General features: G+C 39.2%; 1 protein-coding gene across 10 annotated transcripts in view; it reads left to right on the forward strand.

Moving 5' to 3' along the window:
* The window catches only part of CIT (citron rho-interacting serine/threonine kinase), a 69,404-nt gene that overhangs the window by 30,596 nt on the left and 15,918 nt on the right, over window positions 1-22,890 (forward strand). For all 10 annotated transcript variants that reach the window (XM_079322393.1, XM_079322396.1, XM_079322390.1 and 7 more), the window contains 12 exons: window positions 306-431; window positions 3,361-3,456; window positions 5,146-5,262; window positions 5,704-5,813; window positions 8,365-8,539; window positions 9,787-9,984; window positions 12,109-12,162; window positions 19,493-19,690; window positions 20,115-20,308; window positions 20,803-20,938; window positions 21,339-21,443; window positions 22,664-22,804. In XM_079322393.1, the coding sequence (XP_079178519.1) occupies window positions 306-431; window positions 3,361-3,456; window positions 5,146-5,262; window positions 5,704-5,813; window positions 8,365-8,539; window positions 9,787-9,984; window positions 12,109-12,162; window positions 19,493-19,690; window positions 20,115-20,308; window positions 20,803-20,938; window positions 21,339-21,443; window positions 22,664-22,804 (1,650 nt within the window). The remainder of the gene's footprint in view (window positions 1-305; window positions 432-3,360; window positions 3,457-5,145; window positions 5,263-5,703; window positions 5,814-8,364; window positions 8,540-9,786; window positions 9,985-12,108; window positions 12,163-19,492; window positions 19,691-20,114; window positions 20,309-20,802; window positions 20,939-21,338; window positions 21,444-22,663; window positions 22,805-22,890) is intronic.

Consider the following 22,890-nt stretch of genomic DNA (forward strand, 5'->3'; position numbering starts at 1 on the left):
CACCTGGATGGCTCTGAACAGGATGTATTCCTGTAGTAATTCTTCAGGGGAAGGTACTGTTAGACATTAATCCATTTTTGATTAAAAAACATATTTCTTTGAGGAAAATGGAGGGGTTTTATTTTCAGTGAGGAGTCGATAAGGACGTGTGGTTAGGCTGAGGGATTTGGGGCGTGATGAGGATTCAAAATATGAAAACCAGCCATATATTGACTGCTTCAGCCTGTTCTCTCTAGAAACTGCTCCTTGCTTTGTGCTAATGCAGAGTTGGGTGGCCTAAACAGCAGCTCCTAATTGCTCTGCAGGAACGGCGCCATTCTCTGGAGAATCAAGTGAAGAGATTAGAGACTGTGGAACGAAGAGAAAACCGCCTAAAAGAAGATATTCAAACTAAATCTCAACAGATTCAACAGATGGCAGAAAAAATTCTGGTGAGCAGAGGTGAAAATGAAACTTAGAGGGTAAGAGTTTGTAAGAAAGGGGTAGGGAAGAATCAGAAGATGTAGAATTGCACTGAATGAGGTGGAAATTGTTGAATAAAGGGATTTATTTCCTGTACCAGTCCTACTAGAGAGAGCTTAAGCATTCAAATACTATTTGCACCTCTAGTTACAAACTCACTCCTGTGCCTTTAGTCTTAATAGTGCTTCAAAACTGGAGTCATGTCAGTGGGAAAACTTTTCAGTCAACACAGTAATACTGAAATTATTTGCCTAGTGAATGTTTTACAGGTAAAACATTCTGAGGGTGGGTTACTACAACAACAAAAACATCTGTTCTAAAGTAAATTGCAGAGGAATTTAGAGGTCAGATATATTAGAATTGCTTACATTTGGAAGCAGAGAGAACTTAGTCATCCAAACTGCTCATCTCTAAAGATATTTGTTAGGAAACCATTTGCACCCACATAACTTCTCTGATGGCAATTTCTTGAGTCTCTCCTGGTTAAAACTATTAAGGCAAGTTAGTATGTCAGTCTCTAGTGAATCAAGCAGAGAGTGTTTCTAATAACTTTGCTTCCCTGGGACAGAAAACATAACTCAATACTGGAATAATTAAATTTATTTTGCCTTCCTCATGAATTTTCTCTGTGTGTTGCTAATATGCCAAGGGAAAAAAGGATTACATTTTGCTGATAGTAATCCTAAGACGAGACACACGTGAGGAAGGCCAAATGGAAATGTAAAAATAAACATATTTGGAGTCAACAGATGACCCAGGCTTGTTCTGGGTGTACAGACTTTAGCATCAGAATGCTGAGCACTGTCAAGAAAAGGTAGAATCAGTTCTTTAGTAGTGCTGTTCCTTTCAAATTGTTTTGATAGCAGGAATGCATGGTAAGTGGGAGACTATGGTTGTGCTGGGCATAGAGCCAGCTTTGTGTTTAGAAATAGTGTAAAACTTTGAATTGTTTCGTAAGCCTCCTGTGTATATTTGGGGATTGTTCCTTGGTTTTGATTATGTTCTCTGTGGAGGAGAAAGTGGAAGGGAAGGCAGAAATATCAACTAATTGTTTTATACCATGAGATAGGTTTAGCTCTTCTTATAGATAGTTTCCATGGAGTCCTGACAAAATGTTGGAGGGGTACAAAAGTATTTTATATAAAAAAGTCAAACAGGCATTGAAGAAATAATCCTACAGATTCTTTCCTAGTCCCTTGCAACTGATCTGAGAGCACAGTGTACTGGTATTCTTTTACCTCCACTCCTACCCTGTACCTTCCCTCAAATTGTCCCTTCAAACATTTTTGACTTTTCCTGGTATAGAGAGGTAAGAAGGGAGTTGAAGATACAGAATTGCATAGAATAAGGTGGAAATTGTTGAATGAAGACATGGTTTTCATGTACACTCATACAGCAGTATCTGAGAAGTACCTGCTCCTTTATCTGTAAGGAACTGATGAAGAAGTAAGAAACAAGTTAGAGAAGATACTTCTGCCTGCCTGAAAGTGCAGATCATTGCTGTGATGCCCATAACAAAGTCAGTGCTACATAGAGAATACTGAGTGAGAGCAGGAATGGTAAGAAATTACCTTTTTAAGCTCACACTGGCTGGTAAGTGCCACTGCAGGAACTGGTGAAGCTTCTGCTACAATATGAGCAGTCTGATGCTGGGAGCTTTGAAGCTGCTGCTGATCTGGTTGTCTGATTCTCTGCCAGGACCTGAAATGTGTGGGTTTCTGGGGGAGGTGAGTTGTCCCTCTTGTTGCTGGGAGACATTATTTCAATTGCAAAAAGCAGCAATCTCCATTCCATGCAGGAATGTCAGGGACTAGGCACTGTCGATGACCTACTTTTGGTGAACCTCCTCTTTGATTCTCACTTCTGGAAAAGGAGATCTATTGCAATTACTGAGCAAAAAATGCCTTCAAGATGAGGAAGATCAGGAAGTGTCTTCAAGATGAGGAAGAGCAGGAAAAAGCATATTAAAGTACTGTGAAAAATACTAAAACACACACAAATATCAGGAAATGTTCCTGTGCTGTTCAGTAATGAGGGCAGACAGGAGGCTTGAACTTGTCCATTCAAGAGCCAGCCCAGTGGCAGAGACCTGGACCTGCTCCTGTTCTAAGGAAATTGTTGGAATGGCAAATATGACAATAAATGAGCATCAAGTTGTAAGTTCAGCTCTTGAGAGGTGTCCTGTTGAAAGGTGATTTTAGATAGACCCCAAATAATATAGTCAGACTGCAGAAATAGCTAATTTCTAAAATACAAATTAAGTCCTTACTGTGTGCATGGTTGAAACTACCTGATGTGAAATAGAGAGGCTGGAAAGATTCTGGTATGTTCCACCACATATATTGCATCCTTCACTTTTCATTTTTGAAGCCATTTATAAATAGCATTTCTGACAACATTTGTCCAAGGAATACAGCAAAGTAAATGCTATTCCCCCTCTGAATGCAGAATGAAAAGCACAGACAGCAGTACCCCGTTATTGAGGTCTGCTGCAAGAAAACAAGTGAGAGACCTTGTTAAAAATAGATCTGAACTTCCTGTGATGCCACTGCAGCTATAAAATGTTTATAACTGTGTTTTCACCAAATGTCCTTGGCCTATCTTTGGGTATATTTTACTGGGAGATGGAGATTTTTACATGGAAGTAGAAATGTTTCTCCTTAGCAGTGTTCCCACTCAGCAGTAGATGGGTCACAGCAATATGCAAACTTAAAGTTGAAAATGTTCAGGTCTCATAATGCTTTTTTTTTTTTTTTTTTTACCGTGACAGCCCTGGACTTGGGATTTTTTATAGTGTGAAGCCTTAAACAGGAGAATGAGTGTTTGGTACCTGTGTAACACATACTCACAGCACCTACCATTTCCTTGTGTCTGAATCTGAATTTTTGCTGCTTTTAGGAGCTGGAGGAAAAGCACCGTGAGGCTCAGATCGCAGCACAACATCTGGAGCTGCAGCTGAAACAGAAGGAACAATTCTATGAGGAGAAACTCAAAGTAAAAATATCTTATCTTCCTACAAGCTTTTGTGGGTAGAATGAGTTCAGGGAAAAACAGATGCCTTTAGGCTCTGATTGCTTTGCCTTGTGAGTTGCCTTCTTGTTACCATTGCTGCAATGTTGAGGGAGCTTAATGGAGTCTAAATCAGTTTTCTCCTGTTTTTTCTGCCATTGTACCTTATCTGTCTGTGGCACTGGATTAGGAGAGGCAGCATTTGAAGCCAGAACTACAGGAAGGCATTAGTTAGTTGTAATTTGACTTTTGCTGACTAAATAATACTGGTTAATGCTGTTGGATCCCCCACCCTGAAGAAGATTTCAGTTCCCACTGAAAGCTTTTCTATGAGTGCTCACTCAGCCTACCTGCAAGTTTTGAATGCAGCAAATAGTAGACCATTTCTGAAATTTCATCTTGGAGCTGGAACATCTGCCAAGAAGCCACAGAAACCACCCACTTTGTTTTTGTCTTTTCCAGGGTAGCATTAACAAACAGTTAGAAATAGACACCATCTAAAATTAGGAAAAAAAAGCTGGCAAATAGGAGTATGTGCACTGGCTAAGGATTTTTCTAAAGAACTTGCTGTATGACAGCCAGTAAATGCATTCTGTAAGAATCTTTGCTAAGAACAAATTATTCTCAGTGGAAACAGTCTTTATCTTGTACATTTATCTAGTACTTTAATTCTACATTTTGCTTAAATGTGAGAGGATGTAGTATTTAAGAGGAGAGCAGAAATTTCGGTGGGAGAAATATGAAGGAAAAAAGAGAAGTAAGAAGATTAGCTGGCAGATCAGAGCATGTGGTTATCAGTAACGACAGAGTGATAGATAGCAGGAAGATCAGATGTAGATGTTGAGAAAGAAGTGGTGATATAAAAACTGGAAAAGAGGATAGGCATTGGAAAAAGAAGAAAAAAAGAATGTGGTGTATTATGGGGCCCTATGATGTGGGATTTAATAGGAGAAATCAGGAAGCCAGGTGAAAGAGGTTCAAAGGGATAAAACAGGACACAGGGCTTTTGTAACTGGAAAAGTAAAAAGTGTCCTGTGGTGTCCAGAATTTGTGCCTTTGAAAAACTTGTCTTTGAAGGAAGAGATCTTGAGTTCAACAACTGATTTAGAACTCTGGTCATAAACATGCACTTCTAGAAAAATGTAGCAGTTCATTGCTTTAGTCCTGTTCCCAATGTCAGCTATTTGTGCCACAAAAAGAAGTTTTTTACTTTGCTGTTAGATTTTTGTCTCTGACTGGAAGAATTCATGTGGTCTCAGTTGCCTTCTCATCCATACCTATGGAACTCACAAATTACTTGTGAGCCATGTTGGTAGGGCAGCCAAAGGATGGGTACTTTCTTGTGCTGTACATATTGGGTAGAGAGTCTTTTCTGTTGCATTATACTGGAACAGCTGTTGAACAGAGTTTATATGACTTAAAATAATAATTAAAATATCTCCATATCTCTATAAAATCTTATTGTTAAATTCAGTATTCAGAGATAAGAAAGTGCTCTTTTTGGAGTTTGCTCCTCCATGGATTTCATGCAATTGCACCATGGATTTAATTTTGCTTGAGATGTGACCAATTGCTTACAGAAAAAAAAAAAATCTGTATTGATGATTTTCTTTCTGCTTGCCCTTTGCCCAGTGGAACAGATAAAATTTAGACAAAAGAAATGTCTTCATTTAGGTGTTGGAAAATCAGATGAAGAAGGATCTTGCAGATAAGGAAGCACTTGAGAATATGCTCAGAAGACATGAAGAGGAAGCACGTGAGAAATGCAAAGTCCTGGCTGAACAGAAGGCGGTATGTGGTGTTGAGCTGGAAATCAAAGCTGTTTGAAGAGTAGCTTTCTGAGGCTGATTTCAAGCAAGATAATCTTGTTTGAGGTTCTGTAGTGCTGCTGAAGCTACTTTGAAGAAAAGTCATTGTTTAATACAAATTTTAAGGCATGGGTTTTTTAAATTCAGAGTATCTTCATGAATATTTCCTTAAAAAAAGCCATGCAGCTTGTTGTGTACCCCTCATTTTGTGCCTTGATAATGGCTGCTTTCTCCTAATATTAAAGCACTAGAAAGCAGCTGCAAATAGCTCCAGTAATTGCATCTGTGTTGTTCATTTTGGCCATTTGATCAGTTTCCTTTTAGTTCTTTTTGTTTCTGGAAAAAGTTCAGACTTTTTTTTATAAACTTTATTTTTGTAACTGCTCACGTTGTGCCATCTCCAAGGCTCACTGCTGTGTTTCAGATGATCAATGCAATGGATTCCAAGATCAGGTCACTGGAGCAGAGAATTGTGGAATTGTCTGAAGCCAACAAACTGGCAGCAAATAGCAGCCTCTTTACCCAGAGGAACATGTAAGTGTGGCAGCTGCTGTCACTGCTGAACAGGTCTCAGGAAGATGACCTTAAAGCCTTTTCCAATTGAAATGATTCTCTGATTCACCATGTAAAAATGGCTCTTTTTTTACAGGCCTGCTGTGCTCCCTGCTTGTTTTTCAGTGATAGCCTTTCAAAAATATGCTTTGTTCTTCAAATAGTTGGGGCTTGCTGTGTATTTTGTGTTTTCTCAAACATCAGTGGGAAAATTGGTTTGTATTACAGTGTTTACTTTGGAGCATTTCCTAAGGCAGGTAATTTGTGTAGGTTTGCCAAATATGTTAAATGAATACTAATAATTTTAGTATTTAGTATATACCCCTGGAGAAGCATACATTTCTTCTTTAAACATAAACATTGCTAATAGATTTATATTTTAATCAGTTCCCTTGACACATGATTTTGAAATTGAAAACATTAAACACCCTTCACTCACAAACACTTCCTCATGTCTTGATGGATGAGAAGGTGAGGAAGAACACTAGATTTTTTAAGCCAGTAATTTCTCTGCATGTTTTTTAATTTTTCTGTTTCAGATCCTTCTGTCTACCTGGACTTTATTTTTCTTTGGGATTTAGCTGGGATTCCTTATCCTTACAATGATGCTTTTTCCTTCATAAATGACTTAGAGGTGTTCTACTTCAATTGTAGGAAAAAGCATGGATTGTTTGATGCACCCTGCAGGGCAGGACTAAAACAGTATTTGCCCTTAGTGAGTTCAGAGATTCACCAGCTTGGTTTGCACAAAGGTTTCAGTGTTCATCAGCTGCTGGATCCAACATCAGGCAGTGCCTTTCTGGAAGCACTTGGATAAATTCACCTCTAATGTTGAATAGAATCAGACAAGGATGAGTTTTGGCAAAGACTTGCTTTGGTTTCATTTCTTTCCTGTGCTCATCATGCTTCCAGATATGTAATGGCTCCAATTTTCATTGCATTTCAAATATCTTGCAAGTTATATTAGCCTGGGCAGCTGAAAATATTCACAGAAATAACTGAGGAATTTAATTGTTGCTTAATGCTCCAGATGACCTCCAGTTAATCACCCAGGGAGTTTGTTGAGGCAGCAAAAGCCATAACTTACCTTCAGTCTAAAATAAAACAGGAATGTCTCAAGGTGGAGCTGGGAAGTGTTTGGAAGGTTGAGTGTCTGTTTGTGGGTGCTGAACATCCTCTGGGAGCTGTATCCTTGACTGGAGAGCCACAGAAAACAAGAAAAACATATAATAATGTTTTAACATACAATTTAAAATAAATTATTGAGAGACATATTGTCAAATGATGAACTTTGCAGGATTGGTAGGAGATAGTACAGAATTAGCAACATTTTGAGAGAAAATTACTTAATTATGCATGCAGATAGTTAATGAATTTGTGCTTATTTTGTGAATTGGGCTGTTGAAAATGTATAAATTGTTGTTGGACTGCATTTTGAACCAACAAAAGCTGCAGCTAATCTGAGCATGCATCAAGAGGAGAGCTAGTGATTAAACCCTTCAGAGGAGAGGGGAGCTCTGCAAGCTTTTGTTCCAGCAGTATCTGAGGAAACCAATGATTATCAAGTTCCTGAGAAGATAGCCCAGTAAACAGCAGGAAATGAAATAACACCATTTGACAGTTCTGGCTGACAATAATCTGTAGAAGTAAATTAAAAAAACAGAGAGGGTGAAAGGGTGATTTTGCTTGCAATGCAAAGAAATGTGAGTCAGAAGACTTAAGCTCTATTTTTAGTTTTGTTAAGTCTTCCTATTTGATCTTGGGCAACCCACATAATTTCTCTGGGATAGGATTAATAACAGCTTATCTCACAGTGAACTTCTTAAAATATTAATTCATTAATGTATGTAGAGCTTTGTGAGACTTCTAAGTAGAAAGCACTCTGTGAGGCAGAATTTTCCAATGGATGATAACAGAATTCCAGGAACTGTAAATAATGCAGAAAGACATTTTTATTGAGGGTGCCCATTTCAAATGGTAATAATTAATCATTGCCAGCTCTCAAAATTCTTGTGAGAACAAGTAATTATTTTTGTTCAGTTTGTGGATTAAGACTTTGATCAGAGACAGCAAGGTTTCACTTCAGTGTAGGTCAAGTTCTATATCCATAAAAACTTGTAAAAGCCCCAACAAAACAAACCCCTCCACACTACCCCAGTCCTAAAGCATGGGGTTCCTCTTATCTCATAGAAATACACTGAGAGAAAGCAACTTTTAGAATTTATTTTTCCACTATAGAAAAACATGTGACAAGGAACTGATGAAGTGAGAAGAATTAATTGTATCTTAAATAGTATTATAGATTACCCTCTGCAAGATTCATTTGTCTGCGCAACTGGCAAATATGGAATTTTAGTGCTCTGGGCATATGTTGATGAATACACTAGTATTTTTTTAATTTTAGCTGGGATGTAGAATTTAAGCCATGAACTTGTTCTACTTAAGAGCAAATTTGTGTTCTTCCTTCACCCCAGTGGAAGGACATATATTAAGAGCATTTTTGGGTTTGTCACTTGTGCATTTCTCCTCTCAGGAAAGCCCAGGAGGAGATGATTTCAGAGCTCAGGCAACAGAAGTTCTACTTGGAGACACAAGCTGGAAAGTTGGAGGCCCAGAATCGAAAATTAGAAGAACAATTGGAAAAGATGAGTCACCAAGATCACACTGACAAGAACCGCCTGCTGGAGCTGGAGACACGGCTGAGAGAGGTGAAAGCATGGCTCTAATCCCTCCCAACAAACTTCCTAAAATGCATCCCATTTTGTGAATACAGTGAGAACTAGAATTAACTTCTTGTGGTGGTATTTGAAAGTGTAGCAGTAATTATTAAAAAAAAAAGGGCTCATTAAAAGGAGTTAAATGTAAGTATGAAGAATTTGTCATCCTGAATATGAGCTTTTAGATCATCTTGCTTTTTCAGAATTCTGTTTCTATGTTTGTACAATACCTTTATAATATTGTCTGGGTAGAGAATAATAACTCAGCAATGTACAATGACCAGACAGATAACCTGTAGCCTTAGAGTCTACAGCTAAGAAAGCAAAGAACACAGCAGAATTGCTGTAAGAAAAAAAGGAACCTGCTGCTTCATGCACCATTTTCAGAGTTTTCTGGACAAAGAACTAATAATATGGAAGTATACACTTTTAAACATCTGTGAGCTGTGCTTCATTTTTAGTTTTTTATTAACTAGTTTGGATCTACAAATTCTCCTCCAGTCTCACTCCACTGATTTTCAGCTAAGGCTGAAATCTTGTCTTCAGCTGAGGTTGTTGGACAATCAGTGTGTCCTTCTTTGACCAGAAGCTGGCTGAGACCAGTGTAAGGTTTCTGACAACCTTGTCACACATCTCAAGTACAACAGACACATTCCCTTGGGGACAGCAGGGAGCCTGAAGAAGGTGCTAAGGTTTGGAATTGATTCTGAACACTGAGATCTGTTGTTCCTTTCTTATATCTGGTGTGACATGTTTATCCCTGTGTGTGCTGCAAGAAAGCCTTCAGAAGCCACTCAGGACCAGAGCTGGTGGGTTTCTTTGAAAGGAATCTGAAGGGAAGATGAAACATGGAAGTTGATTGCAAAATGTATGTAATCTATGCCCAGAGATTACCAGATAATGATCCTTAGTGACTGTCAGCTTCAGTGAAGAAAGTTCATCACAAACTACTTCAACATTTTCTATCAGTGTTTGATATGTTTGAGTTACAGCTGGAACTCTTCTTGTGCCCTTGTTGTTTCAAAATGCCAGGTTGCTGTTTCCAAGAAAACCAATAGATTTTAGGGAGTAGACAAAGGTATGTCCTTGATTTCTCAGTGCCCTAAGCAGTCTGTCAGGATGTGATTTTGGAATAGACATGGCAATGGCATCTTGAAGTGAGTTCTGAAACAAGACTACATTACCTGTCATGTCTTTGTTAGTAACTTACATCTGGACACTCCTTTGTCTGTCTTCAGGTTAGTCTGGAGCATGAAGAGCAGAAGCTGGAGCTGAAGAGGCAGCTGACAGAGCTGCAGCTGACCCTGCAGGAGAGGGAGTCCCAGATCACTGGGCTGCAGGCTGCACGCACAGCCCTGGAGAACCAGCTCCGTGAGGCCAAGACCGAGCTGGAGGAGACCACAGCTGAGGCAGAGGAGGAGATCCAGGCCCTCACGGTGAGCCCTGACACTGCACACACACTCTAGAATTGTCCAGGTGCATGTTTCATGAGGAGTTAAAAGGAATTGATATCATCTAATTTTTCATTTTCAGAAATGGATATGAAATGTTCCTTGTGTTGATAGAGGCTAAAATGTCAAATTTTACCTTTAACCATATGAATACTTCCTAGTAATGGTTTGTTGCTGCCTAAACTGACTGATGGCTTGTAGGAGCATTATTACTTTTTAGATTGTTGCATCAGAAATTGGTATTGTTAGTTTAACTCTGTGATTTACTTATTTAAATAGTAGCTCATGAGTTTGAAAGTACTTGATGGTCATAAATGTTTTGATTTTTTTTTTTTTTTCCTATCAGTTACCCTGCTTTTAGAATTCTTATTCAGGAAAATAATATAACCCACCAAATTCCTTGGGAGACTGTTCTAACACAATTTTATTCCAATGCTTGTTTCACTAAAAATTGTCGTGTGTCTTGCAGTCTGGTGAGGTGTGTGAGTGATAGGAAGGAAAGCAAAGTTCAAGTCCTGCCACCCTCTTCCACCCCAACCCCCTGTAAATGGAGTTCTAGATTATATGCTGCTGGTTGCTGTCTCCTGAGCACAAAAAGATGTCTTTAAACTGTTGAATTCTAAGAAATATTTCCTTCACAAAAAATTCCCAGGGCTGCAGGTAGAGAGTTTCACCTGCTACCAGCAAACCTCCCTTTGGGCAGCAGCCTTTAATGACCTTCAAATCCTGTGATTTGGAAGTGTTGGAAATGGGCATTCTCGTGCTCCAGTGGCATTTAATCAAAGAACTGTTCTGAATATTGCTGCCATTGCTGGTTTTTGGGAGGGGAGGTGGGCTCAGCTCATGGGTACTGGTATTGTGCTGATGCTTTGGGTAGATGAATGGCAGAACCATTCCTACAGTTCTAAAGTGGGCACAGGCTGGGCAAGTGCAGCAACAGCATTGAGGCTAAGAATAACTGAATAGAAATGGCATCAGGTTCCTTTTTGCTGGGAACTGAGGCAGCCCTTTCCCAGCTGAAAGCTTTGCATAACAGCCACAATCACTGCCAGGGGGCTGGCAATGCCTTGGGATCTTTACCCAGCAGTGAAACAGATGAATATGCATGACCTGTGTTCACTCAGTTATTGCTCCAGTTAATGGGGCAGATTGGTAGTGCTGGACCAGCTGCTGTTTGTCCAGCCCAGTAGGCTTGGGACTATTCCTATCTTGGAGTTTTTGCCTACTTTTCTTTCTCACATTGCCTGTTGTGGTAAGATAGCTTTTAAGCTCTCATATTTGACTTCTGCTGAACGTTTTTTTTTCCTGTTTAGTCTCTTGGCTCTAAGGAAAATGTTCTGAATGAAGAAAGGTGGCTGGATGTGCTTGAGCAGTAACCTTTCGTTTGTTATGTTTTCAGATAGCACATGACATTAGACACTTGTTAAATCACTTTGAATTTTGAGAGAGGCCATGAGGCTGAAACAAGGACTTTTTGCTTTGTCATGCTTTGCTTGTAAATTAGGGGGTAAAATGGTGCATGCAATACTGCATTCTTTAAAATGAGTATTTGAACTTTTCTGTACTTTAGATGCTGTCCTCCAAAGAATTGATTATTGTGTTTTATCACTGCTTTTTAGAGAGGCTTGGGCTTAAATGAGACTTGATGGTAGGATTCAGGTAGATTGGCAGAGCTGTTTGGGGTAGCTTGCATCATTATAGTTTTTCTTTGCAAGCATTAAATTGTATGCAGTATATATTTTCTATGAAACACCAATCTGGATACAGAAGTAAAACCAACTCAAATTAAAATGTCAAGAATGTAAAACCTTAACATGGGATCAACAAGTCTTCTGGTGACCATTTCAGATGGAACCTGTTACATAATTCCATTCTTGAGCTTGTACATTTTCCTAAAGCACTTCAGAGTTGGGAGCTTAAGTGTATTTTGATTAAGTAGGATGGGACTTTTGCTAATCAGTTCTTTGCCACTACAAAGTGCTTTCATAGCCTGCAGCATCTGCCTTCCAAACTTTGCTTGCTGGTAGGTTGTTCTGCAGTTTGTTTAGCAACAGCATTCTCGAATTCTAATGTATGAAAAATTGATGATTAACTTCTTACCTCCTTTAGGCACATAGAGATGAAATCCAGCGTAAATTTGAAGCCCTTCGTAATAGCTGCACAGTGAGTATTAAATACAGATCATTGAATTATTTTGAAATTAAGGATAATGAAACAAACAATTTCCTCATTTAATCCTTGATGACACTAGTTCTTAATGTGGACTTCTGGCTTCAAGGTGCTAGTAGGAGCTGGATGGATTGGATTGGATTTCTTTTAGGTTTCAGGTAAACCTCAGTTTTGAGGTTTTTGTCTGATCATGAAATTGTCACTGTTCTTCTTTTTGGAGAAGAAAGTAAATTAAAATATCTCATTGCAGTGCAGCTAATAAGAATGGTGTAGCAGCTGCAAAAAAAGACTGTAGGTGAAGATCTTTTCTGCTCACAAGAAGAAAATATCTACCTGTCCAAATCCTGAGCTGCATTGTAGATTTAGGCCAGAGTGGGTTTTAAGGAGGACTTTAACACTGTTTGAAGAGACAAGAAATGTTAAGGTTCCAAATTACACATTGACATACAGCAGAGAGAACTCCAGGATCTGAATTTTCACCTTCTGTTGCTTGAGATTTTAGACATGTTTTCAGATTCATTTCATCAGTCCAGGACAGATGTCCAAGGGCTTTGTCTATCCACAGGGATTCTTGCAGTTTAGCACTATCTTCACACTTGTTCATGGTAGTTGATGGAGAGTATCTGCCTTCCAAGGACATGAATTACACAAGTGTTGGATAAGGACCACAGTCCTCTGGGTCAGCAGTGACTGTAAATTATTCTGGGCTTTTTCTCTCTACCCCACTCTGTAAGCAGGGCTTATTGCTGGGACTTTTTATCTTGACTGTTTCCCTGCTTCCAGTGATTTCCTCAAATGTAATTTTTCATGCTGTAGGAGTAAGTCTTTAATGTACAAGTTTTCATCTTTTAAAATATCTTTTCAGCATGAGAGTCATTCTATTTTCCTCACTTGCTCTTTAGCACTAAGCAAGGGGGTTCTTCTGGACACAGAATATCTAGATAGGAGGAAGTGAGGAAGTACAGCTTTCCAAAGTGTTTTAAACTCTGTCTAAAAGAAATCCTACACAAGAAACTTCACTTTCTGTTCCCTTCCTCATTTTCTTAGATTGAATGTCTGGCTCCCTGTGTCATCATAGACGTTACATCCAGATCTATCTTCTGTTGCTCTGGACCTTGCCTTTCATTCAGAGTGACAGCTTTCTTTGAAAACAATTCTGTGATCTCCATGCAGGGAAAAATCAGGTGTGGAGACTGTTTTCACTGCAGGGTCAGCTGCCTTGCAGAGCTGTAACTCATTATCCAGTGACACTTCAGCTCTGAGTGTGGGGAACAAGCTCCAGCAGTGAAGAATGACCCATAACACTTCCAGAATGTCAAGAGCTTCAAAGGACTTGCAAAAGTGTTGTGCATTGTAAGGCCCTTCAGTGGGATAAGTGGGATCAGACATCCTCATCAATAAGAAATTAATTAAATAGTTCCTAAATGAATAATACATGCTCATCATACATTCTCTTTCCAGCCCAGGAGAATGCATGTATAATTCAATTGACCATGGACAGATAATTTCATGTTTTGTGTTATGACTGCTCCTGGCTGTCCATCCTGCCTGAGGAATGAGGAAATCAGAGCAGTCTTCTATTGCCAGTGAGGGTCAAGAAATGCTAATTACACTGCTTTCACCAGATGTTTCAAACTCATTTTTATCTGATGGTACCAGTATGATGCAGGCTGTGCTTTTTAGTGACCGTGTGACTCCACTTGAAGGTGATTAGAATTTATACTCCTTTTAAAATCCAACAACACTTCAAGGGAATAATTGTAATATGCTGCTACTTATGCAGTATGATAAAGGATGGATTTATTCATTCAGGAAGTTCTCAAGAGAGATCCTTTTTAAGCTGCCACAAACTCCTTGAACTAGTCTGGAAAACTTTTGTAGGGAATTACTTTTTATTTGATCTTATTGAGAAGCCCCAAACAGCATAAGAATGAGAAAATAAGATTAGACAGGAAAGAAATATTGAAAAATTGAATTATTTCAGTAATTACTTCAGTACTTTTGTACTTCAGAACTTTTGCCTTCAAAAGAGAAATAAAAATACCTAATCTACTTTCTTTGGTATTATTCCTGTTTCTCTAGCTTCACAGAGGTCAAGCCTCTGATTGCAGAGAAGGCCGTGTCTGCTTTCCTTGTATCCTCCTTGCACACTTGTTCTTCCTTTTGCTGAGGTCTCTCACCAGGGAGGTATTTTTGGGTTCTCCTTTTTCATGCTTTCCCTGTCATTCAGTTGAGCAAGTAATAGTAGGATATGTAATTACAACAAAAATTGTAACTTGTGTTACCTGCTGAACACACACACACGTGCTCGTGGGCACACACACTGTCTTATCACAACCTTCTCACAATGACAGCTCATCCAGCAAATCTGTTGAGGGAGAAGAACTAGTTCCCTACATTTATTCTGGTCCATTTGAGTGTTAAAAGTATTTTTCCTGGCAATCAAATAAAGATCTGGAAATAAAATACATTCTTAAATAGAAAAATCTACACATTTGTCAGTTATTTCCAGATACCTGTGAATTATGGCTTGTTCTGAGATCACCATCATGTTTAAAGTTAAAAATACAGCTAAATAATACTATCTGAATAATAATAGAATTGTTTCCAAAAGGAAGCTTGCAGTAAGCAGGCAGTAAAGTCTTTAAATATTTAGCAGGAAAGAGTCCTATAAAAGCCTTGCACTCAGCCTAGTAAAATAGCAGAGAACCACCATGTGAATCATCTGTTTTTTTCAGGTACAGCCTGTTGCTTTTACTCTAGCAATGAGTGGCATTTCTTACTAATTGGATATTGCATTTCCATTTATTCAAGTTTTCTCCAACAAAACAAGGTTTATGTTCCCTTGAGTTTCTTTCATCATCATCTTGTGTTCAAATCTTAAACATTAACAAGCTTGATCTGCACTTGTGCATAAGACTGGATACTGAGGCATTAAATCTGTGAGCCCATCAACAGGTATCATTTTGGTTATGTATGAATTCCTGCTGAATTCAGTCTAAGATCCTGATTCCACGCTGGCTCAATAAGTTGGCATACAAGAATAATCTGTGTTCTTGTGAGCTTCCAAAATAATGCTCAAAGATGTTCCCTTGATGCTAAATTGTGTTTCAGAGTAAAGGAATTTTTCCCACTGTGACAAGGCTAATACCCAGGCAAAAACTTTTATATGGCTTTGTTAATTTTCTTTAAGAAAGTTAAATTCCTGTTAGATGGAAGGGTTTATCTTTGATTCCCATTCCACAGAAAATATGATGACAGATACCAGTTATGGGTAGAAATTGAGCTTTGTCTTTTTTGTAGCCTGACAAAAAATCAGAGACTTCTAAAGCATTGGTGTGAGAGAGGTTAATGAGACCTTCACTGTGGACAACATCATCATCATTTGAGGAAGATGCTCCTGTTTGGGAGAGGCAGCTGATATTCTGGGACCTAAGACAGGAACACAGGGACTGGGTGTTTTAGTCCTGGCTTGCTGTGGGAAGGAGAGGAATGCAGTCTGGGCAGTGTCCTACTACTCTGCAGCTCCCAATGTCCCTCAAGATAAACCAGGATGAGATTTTGGAGACTGAGGTCCATGTTTAAGGTGTGTTTCAAGGCACAGCTGTTGTCTGACTATGGAGAGGGGAGGAAAGTGAGGGATTCATTGTTAGGGATTGATGGAACAGGTAGAGACACAATCTATCTGCAGCCCTGTTTGAGAGCCTGAGCCTCTCAGGGCTGGGATTTCTCTGCCTGAAAAGCTTTGTCTCAGAGAGCTGGTAAAGAGAAAAGGAGTCTGATGTCTGCTCTCACTTCCTCCTCACAATAATTTGGGGCTGAGAGACAGCTTTTTCTTGTTTCCTATTTACTTCTGACAGGTAGCTTTCTGGTAAAGATTAGTGGGGATGGAGAGGAGTGGAAATGGATAGAGCAACACTATTAGTCTGGAATTGCATTAACTCCAAATAAGACACTGCTGATAGCATCCCAAAACAGCTTCCCTTGCTGTGTCCCAGCATTTTTCTGCACATTTGTTGATGGCATCTGAGAACTGGGAGATCTTTATGACGGAATAGGGCATGGGGAAGTTTGCAAGCTGCAGTTAATAGTATATAAATAAAACTCCTTAATTTTCTCCTTTTCCTCATTATTGTGCCTGTGGTTTTGATATGTTGAGCATATGGATTAAATTTAGTATATTTTGTCTGATATGCAAACCAGATTGTAATGGCCCTGACTGTTTGTTGGTCTGATATTTGATTTGATCCATGGCTGGAGAGGTTTGTAGGACCAAGGGTCAGAGCTGTGAATCTGCTCAGTCTCACTAGAGGAATACTTTGCTTTCCTCAGACAATTCAGTGGGGAGGGAATTATGTTGGATATGCCCCTTCTGCTGAGAAGCTGCTATGCATGGGTTGCTGTGCAATATTTAAAAATGAGATACAGTCCTCTGCAGCAGGATAAAGATAAGCTGTGTGCTTAGATGTGTGCAGTGAACAATCTGTGTAGTTAGATGATATCTCTGTTTTATGGATTAGTTGTGATGAAGATGTGCATAAATAGAGGAGAAAATTCCAGTTGCTCTGTGAGTGGTGATGCAGTGGCACAGATACCAGTGGCTGTCTAGATTGTCTAGAATTGCTATGCCAAAGTTTCAAGTGTTTGGTTCATTTCTAAACTTAAAATGTGAAGATTTTTCTAATTATATTATGGGTTTCTAAAGGATATAATAGCATTTTCTTACTGACTTTCCTTTAATATACTTCACATTTACTTCAGAATAGCTCAGGGTTGATTGGTTTGTTTTTTGGGGGCTTTTTTTATTTTTGCCTGGGGATTTCCTTAACTGAAAAGTAAGACATCTGAAGCTATTAACTCTTTCCAGGTACAGGATTCTAGTATAAGTTGTATGTATGCCTAAGACAACATTTCCAATTAAATGTGGGGTTTTATTAATCTTTTTCTTTTTTGTTGATCCCCAGGACAGACATTTATATGACACTACATCCCATTTTCCTGTGTCAGTATTACCCATTACTCTTTAGGCTTTATAGTGTTAATAAACTCTCTAATCCTGTTGGGTTATACCTAGCTGTAACTATTGGATGTGTTAACAAACATCCCCTTTCCCTCTCTTGTTAAGAAAAAATTAGATCTACCTACCTAGATTACATTAGTTTATATTATAATTGAAATTTAAGCCAAGGTGTTTTGAAATTGTCAGTAAATACACTGTTAGAAGAAGGAAAGAGATCATGTCACATCTTCTGGAATCTTTCTTTCTTAACTGCTTTGTTATTTGTCTGAAGTTTTCCAGAAATATCCTACTAGGTTAAATGTAGCAGTGAAATAGAATATGATCTGGTTTAATTCTAGTTGTATTCAGGGAAAGAAGTCAGAATCTCAGAACCTAGAACAAAGGAAAATAGGAGCTTAACTTCCAGTCCTTAAGGAATAAAATCAACTAGAAATGCAGCCTTTTTTAATAATTAATTAAGTAGTTGGACATATTTACTCTGCATATTACTTTATCCATTTTGTGTTTCCCTCATCTCAGTTTTCTTGTATTTCAAAACTAGCTTAGTATTTTTTTAATAGAAACTACTTGTACTAGTATATAAAATAAATGTGGAAGAAACCATGAATGTATAAAATATATCTTGAAACTGCCTAGATACGTGGTGTGGTTAAACATAAAATTAAAACAAATGGAAGAAAAAGTGAGTTTCTTTTCTGGCTGTTAGTAGAGATCTCAGCTGCTGTAAGAGCAGTAGGTAAAACACTGTAAAAACAAATGTTCTTCTGCTCCTTTTTGTTTGCATAAACATATCTAAGTTCTTATTTCTGTAGCAGCATGGGCACTAATGTCCCTATGACAGAGGCTGCCCCCTCTGAAAGCGTGGTGCAAACAATGCAGAGGAAAATGAGTATTTTGGATAGGGCAGTGAGAGTGCTCAGAAACAAGCACATGATCACATTTCTTCAGAAATGTTGTGTTTTGAAGTGTGAATCATCTAGATTTGACCCTGAGCATATGGGTGGCAGGAGCTCCCCTTCACCCAGCAGGGAGTAATGGCTGTTGGACTTTTTCTGCTCTCAGTTTAAAAACCAAATACTGTTAATTTAGATCTAGGAGAGGCATGGTAAAAGGCTGCCAAAATATGCATTACAGATTCTTCAAAAAGAAATGGTTGTCATCTTTCCAGAGAGCTGAGAAGAGCTGTGTGCTCTATCCTCTACTGCTTTAGATATTTAAGTCCTTGGCTTGTGCAGGAAATTGGTACATTTAAATTTGAATGTGTGGCCAACTGTGCTCTGAGATTTTATTTTTTCCCCATTTAATGAAGTATCTTATTCACTTTTCTTTGACACTCAGGCAAAAGAGCCTCTAGAACATATTTTTAAGAGTTGAATATAAATTGTGTAGAGTTTACCAGTTTCTGAAATTTTTTTTTATTAAGCTTATTTCAAGATTATACTGAGGCTTCTTTCTCTTCTGTTGTGGTGATGTTGGTTTTGAGTTAGGAGGAGGTTCTTATTCATCCACCCAATGTTCAGGCCTTTCATTCATAAAACCAACTGTGCAACTGGCCCACTGTTGTTTATATTTGTCTTTCAGTTGGAGGGTACTGTTGTTTTAAGCTTTTAGTTAATGCTGATTGAACAAGTGGATGCTCCCACTTCAGCAAAGGCCTTGTTGAGTTTTTGCTTTTCACTGATTTTCTGTGTTGTGCTACCACACTTGTTTCTTCCCTCACATACCCAGCTGGCATCCATAATGCTGTTACTTTGATAGAATGTGTTTCTTAACATTTTTCTGCCTTTCCTGGTTTACCCAGTGTTACAAATAATAATAATAATATAAGCAATTCCCTGGGATAACCATCAGGTTGCACTGCCTCCACTACACCTCATGGTCTGTTTTCTCCAATACCACACTTTTAAAGCCTTTCTGAGAGTAATTAGCCTCCTTGCACTTAGGGGAGATTGAGGCAAAAAAGGTAAAGTGCTTTGGCAAAAGGTCTCTGTAAGTCAGCAGCAGAGCTGAGAATCCAGCCAGAACTCCCGGCTCCCAATCCAGTGCTTTAGCTATGATAGGTCTTTCAAATAATAAATTACATTGCAGCATATTTATGCTCTGAACCAGATTTAAAAAAAATCAAGCTATTTTCTCTAAGACACAAAACTTTAATCCTAATCTAAGTACATTACTGTGCACAAATACCTGCCACTTTTGTTTGAATTAGAAAAAACTGTAAAAGCTTGGCAATAAATAATTCTGTGTGAGAACTCTTTTTCAAAAACCTGCACTCACTCACATGTAATTTATTTTTCTTTCTAGGTGATTTCAGATTTGGAAGAGCAGCTGAACCAGCTCACTGAAGACAATGCAGAACTGAACAACCAGAATTTCTTCCTGTCCAAACAACTGGACGAGGCCTCGGGGGCCAATGACGAGGTTGTCCAGCTGCGGAGCGAGGTCGATCATCTCCGCCGAGAGATCACTGAGAGGGAGATGCAGCTCACCAGCCAGAAACAAGTAAGGTCTCTAAGTGTGGGTCAGCAGCTCTTTGTGGGAGCTGGCAAAAATTCTTTTTACATCTGGAAACCCATAAAAGTGATGATGCTTCTCAGGGTGGTTGAGTGAATGGAAATTTTTGGTATTTCCCGCGGTGTTTTTGCACAATTTTATTCAGCAGTCCTGCACTCTGAGGGCATTGTCATTTAGAATCACTCATTTTAATTTTGTGGCGCTGGAAATCTCAAAATATTCATAATGAGATGGACATGACATTATCAGGGATCAGAAGTGAATGTACAGGAGCCTTGAAATAAATGGGCTGTGATTTCCCAGCTCCTGCTCGCTGCTGATTTGCATGTACTGTAATTGAAATGGTAGGGTTGAAGCTGAAAGTGCACGCTTGATGTGGGATGTGAGAATTGATAGGAGGATTTATTTTTAGACTATGGAGGCCTTGAAGACAACATGTACGATGCTGGAAGAGCAAGTAATGGACTTGGAGGCCCTGAATGATGAACTCCTGGAGAAAGAGCGCCAGTGGGAAGCATGGAGAAACGTTCTAGGGGATGAGAAGTCCCAGTTTGAATGTCGAGTTAGAGAATTGCAGAGGATGCTGGATACTGAGAAACAGAGCAGGTCTCTCTCCCTTCCTTCCCTTTTATTAACTCTTATGAAAATGCTCTATAGAAGCTAGTACAAAAATTATATTTAGCAAAGGATATGGGAGTTGGAGCTAAATATAAAATCTTGTGAGGTAGTTCTAAAAATGGTTTATTAGTTAATAGTCATCACTGATATTGTTCCTTTTGTTTCTTTGCAAGTGAACGATTCAAGGGGAGTGGTATTTATCATTGTAATTTATAAAATGTCTTTCTTCTATTTTATTTTATGAAAAAATAGTCTTTGCTCCTGACTGTTCCTGTGGGGTCTTGAAATTTTTAAGGCTGTAGTTCTAGCAGGGGCAGGAACAGGATTATATAATATAAAAGTGTTGCAGCAAACAGTCTGGCTTTCTAATGTAACATCTTGAATTTGAGGCAACCCCTTAAAGAGTTATTGGTGCCACTGCCTGCTAGGGAGAGGTCAAGCCTGCAAGGAGTTAGGTAACATTATTTTCCATTTTAATGCAGAGTGAGAGCAGATCAGCGCATTACTGAGTCTCGCCAGGTGGTAGAACTGGCTGTCAAGGAACACAAGGCAGAGATTCTGGCCCTGCAGCAAGCACTCAAGGAACAAAAACTCAAAGCAGAGAGCCTTTCTGATAAGGTAAGTAACTTTCAATCCTAGGCTTTCATAATTAGATGAAATACTTTTCCACTGATATTACTTTTAGAAATGTGGCCTTGAGCAGCTTTTTCCAAGATGTTATAGAGACAAATTAAAAATACTGGAGGGCATAGAATAGAATTCTATCTTCAAGCCAAAGACCTCAGATTTTCTTTGAAGGAGACTAAAGCAGACAGCAGCCTATGATGCCTAGAATGAAGTCTTTCAATAACTTGGGATCTGCATTTGAACAAACCTAAATGTCTTTTGGCAGGTTTTTCCCCAGCAACCAAAGGCTAATTGTATCATTTTTCTTCAGCATGTGCTTGGTGAAGTTGGATTTTAAGACTGTAGAACTGTATTTATTAGTGTTCAATGTTATTCTGACCTTCTTTCCCAGCTCAATGACCTGGAGAAGAAGCATGCCATGCTGGAGATGAACGCCCGCAGTTTACAGCAGAAGCTTGAGACAGAAAGGGAGCTCAAGCAGAGGCTTCTGGAGGAGGTAACCTTGGAGATTCATGTTAGAACTTCAGAAGGTGCTACATCTTGAGGAGGGGAGGTTGTGTGAATAAGAGTTACACATCCATCCTTCTTCTATATAACCGGGGAGATTAATCAAGTTGGGAGACTTGTTTTCACCTGAAAGTTTGCTGAGCATTTGGCCATGTCAGGGTAAAAGTGAGATGGTCCTCAGGGCCAGGGAGCTGGGCAGCCAAGGGGGACAGAATGTCAGGCAAGGACAGGACCCTACAGCCTGCAGGCTCAGACTCACAGGACCTGAACAAGAGGACCAGGACAGATTTGCTGAAGGTACCAGTGATCACTTTTAGATGCCTCTAGTCAAGAGGCACCATCCTAGGTCAGGTCTGCAAGGCCAGGTCTGTGCCCAGGCATAGGTCTGACCAGGCCAAGGGCAAAGGCAATAGCTTAAAACCAGCTCTAGAGCCAACATGCTGAGGGTGCACACCTGGAGGCCACAGGTGAGGTTTCCCACAGCTCTTTTCATCATTAATTTGTGTCACAGGATTTGGATCCAAATCCTGCACCACATCAGGGAGTAATTGAATGCAGTCAACCAGTTCTGGGTAGTGGGGGAAGAGGCTCCAGAGTAGGATTTCAGGGTGGTTATGGGCAATTAGGGTAATTAGAGCCTTCTGGTGTTCTTGGGGTACTGACAGGTTGCCTACTCCTTTGTGCATCATCAGGAAAGATTTCTGGCTCTTGCTTTGTAATATAGGGGCATTCATGGTTTTCCTAGTTAGCTACTTTCTTGTCAAGAAAGTGTAAATCCTAAAAGAATTAGGAGCATTTTGTCATGTGCCCTCCTCTGGTGTTAAATGGAGACAAAGATGTAAACAGCTGGCCATTATTTTCCTTATCTCATGTGACTATGACTGTCCTGGTTTATAGTAATGATTGCAGTTTCAGTTTATTTTTACAATGTACTGAGGTGGCTTCTGGTGGTTGTACAGAGAGCTTGAGAAAATGGTTTTGCTACAGATTAATATAAATTCACAGAAATGCTTGTTTAGTCACAGTGCATTCTGGAAGGAAAGGAATCTTCTAGAGTGTTGTAATTTCCCAGCTTTTGAAGAATGGTGTGTTTATTTATAAGTTCTGAGTGATGATTATTTTACAAGGAGTGACAATATTTAATACCTTTTACTTCCAAACAAGAGGACAACAAACCCAAAACACTGGCCTTTGTTTTTCTTTCAACAGCAGGCAAAGCTGCAGCAGCAAATGGATCTGCAGAAGAATCACATCTTCCGCCTGACTCAAGGTCTGCAAGAGGCTCTGGACCGAGCAGATCTTCTGAAGACTGAAAGAAGTGACCTGGAATATCAGCTGGAAAACATTCAGGTGAGGGTGAGGAAGCAGGACAGTGCTCTGCCTCATTCCCTGTGAGGCTTTAGGATGTGATTTACATTTCTCTGACACTTTCTTTA

Source organism: Erithacus rubecula, assembly GCF_903797595.1.
Source record: "Erithacus rubecula genome assembly, chromosome: 19".
NCBI lineage: Eukaryota > Metazoa > Chordata > Aves > Passeriformes > Muscicapidae > Erithacus > Erithacus rubecula.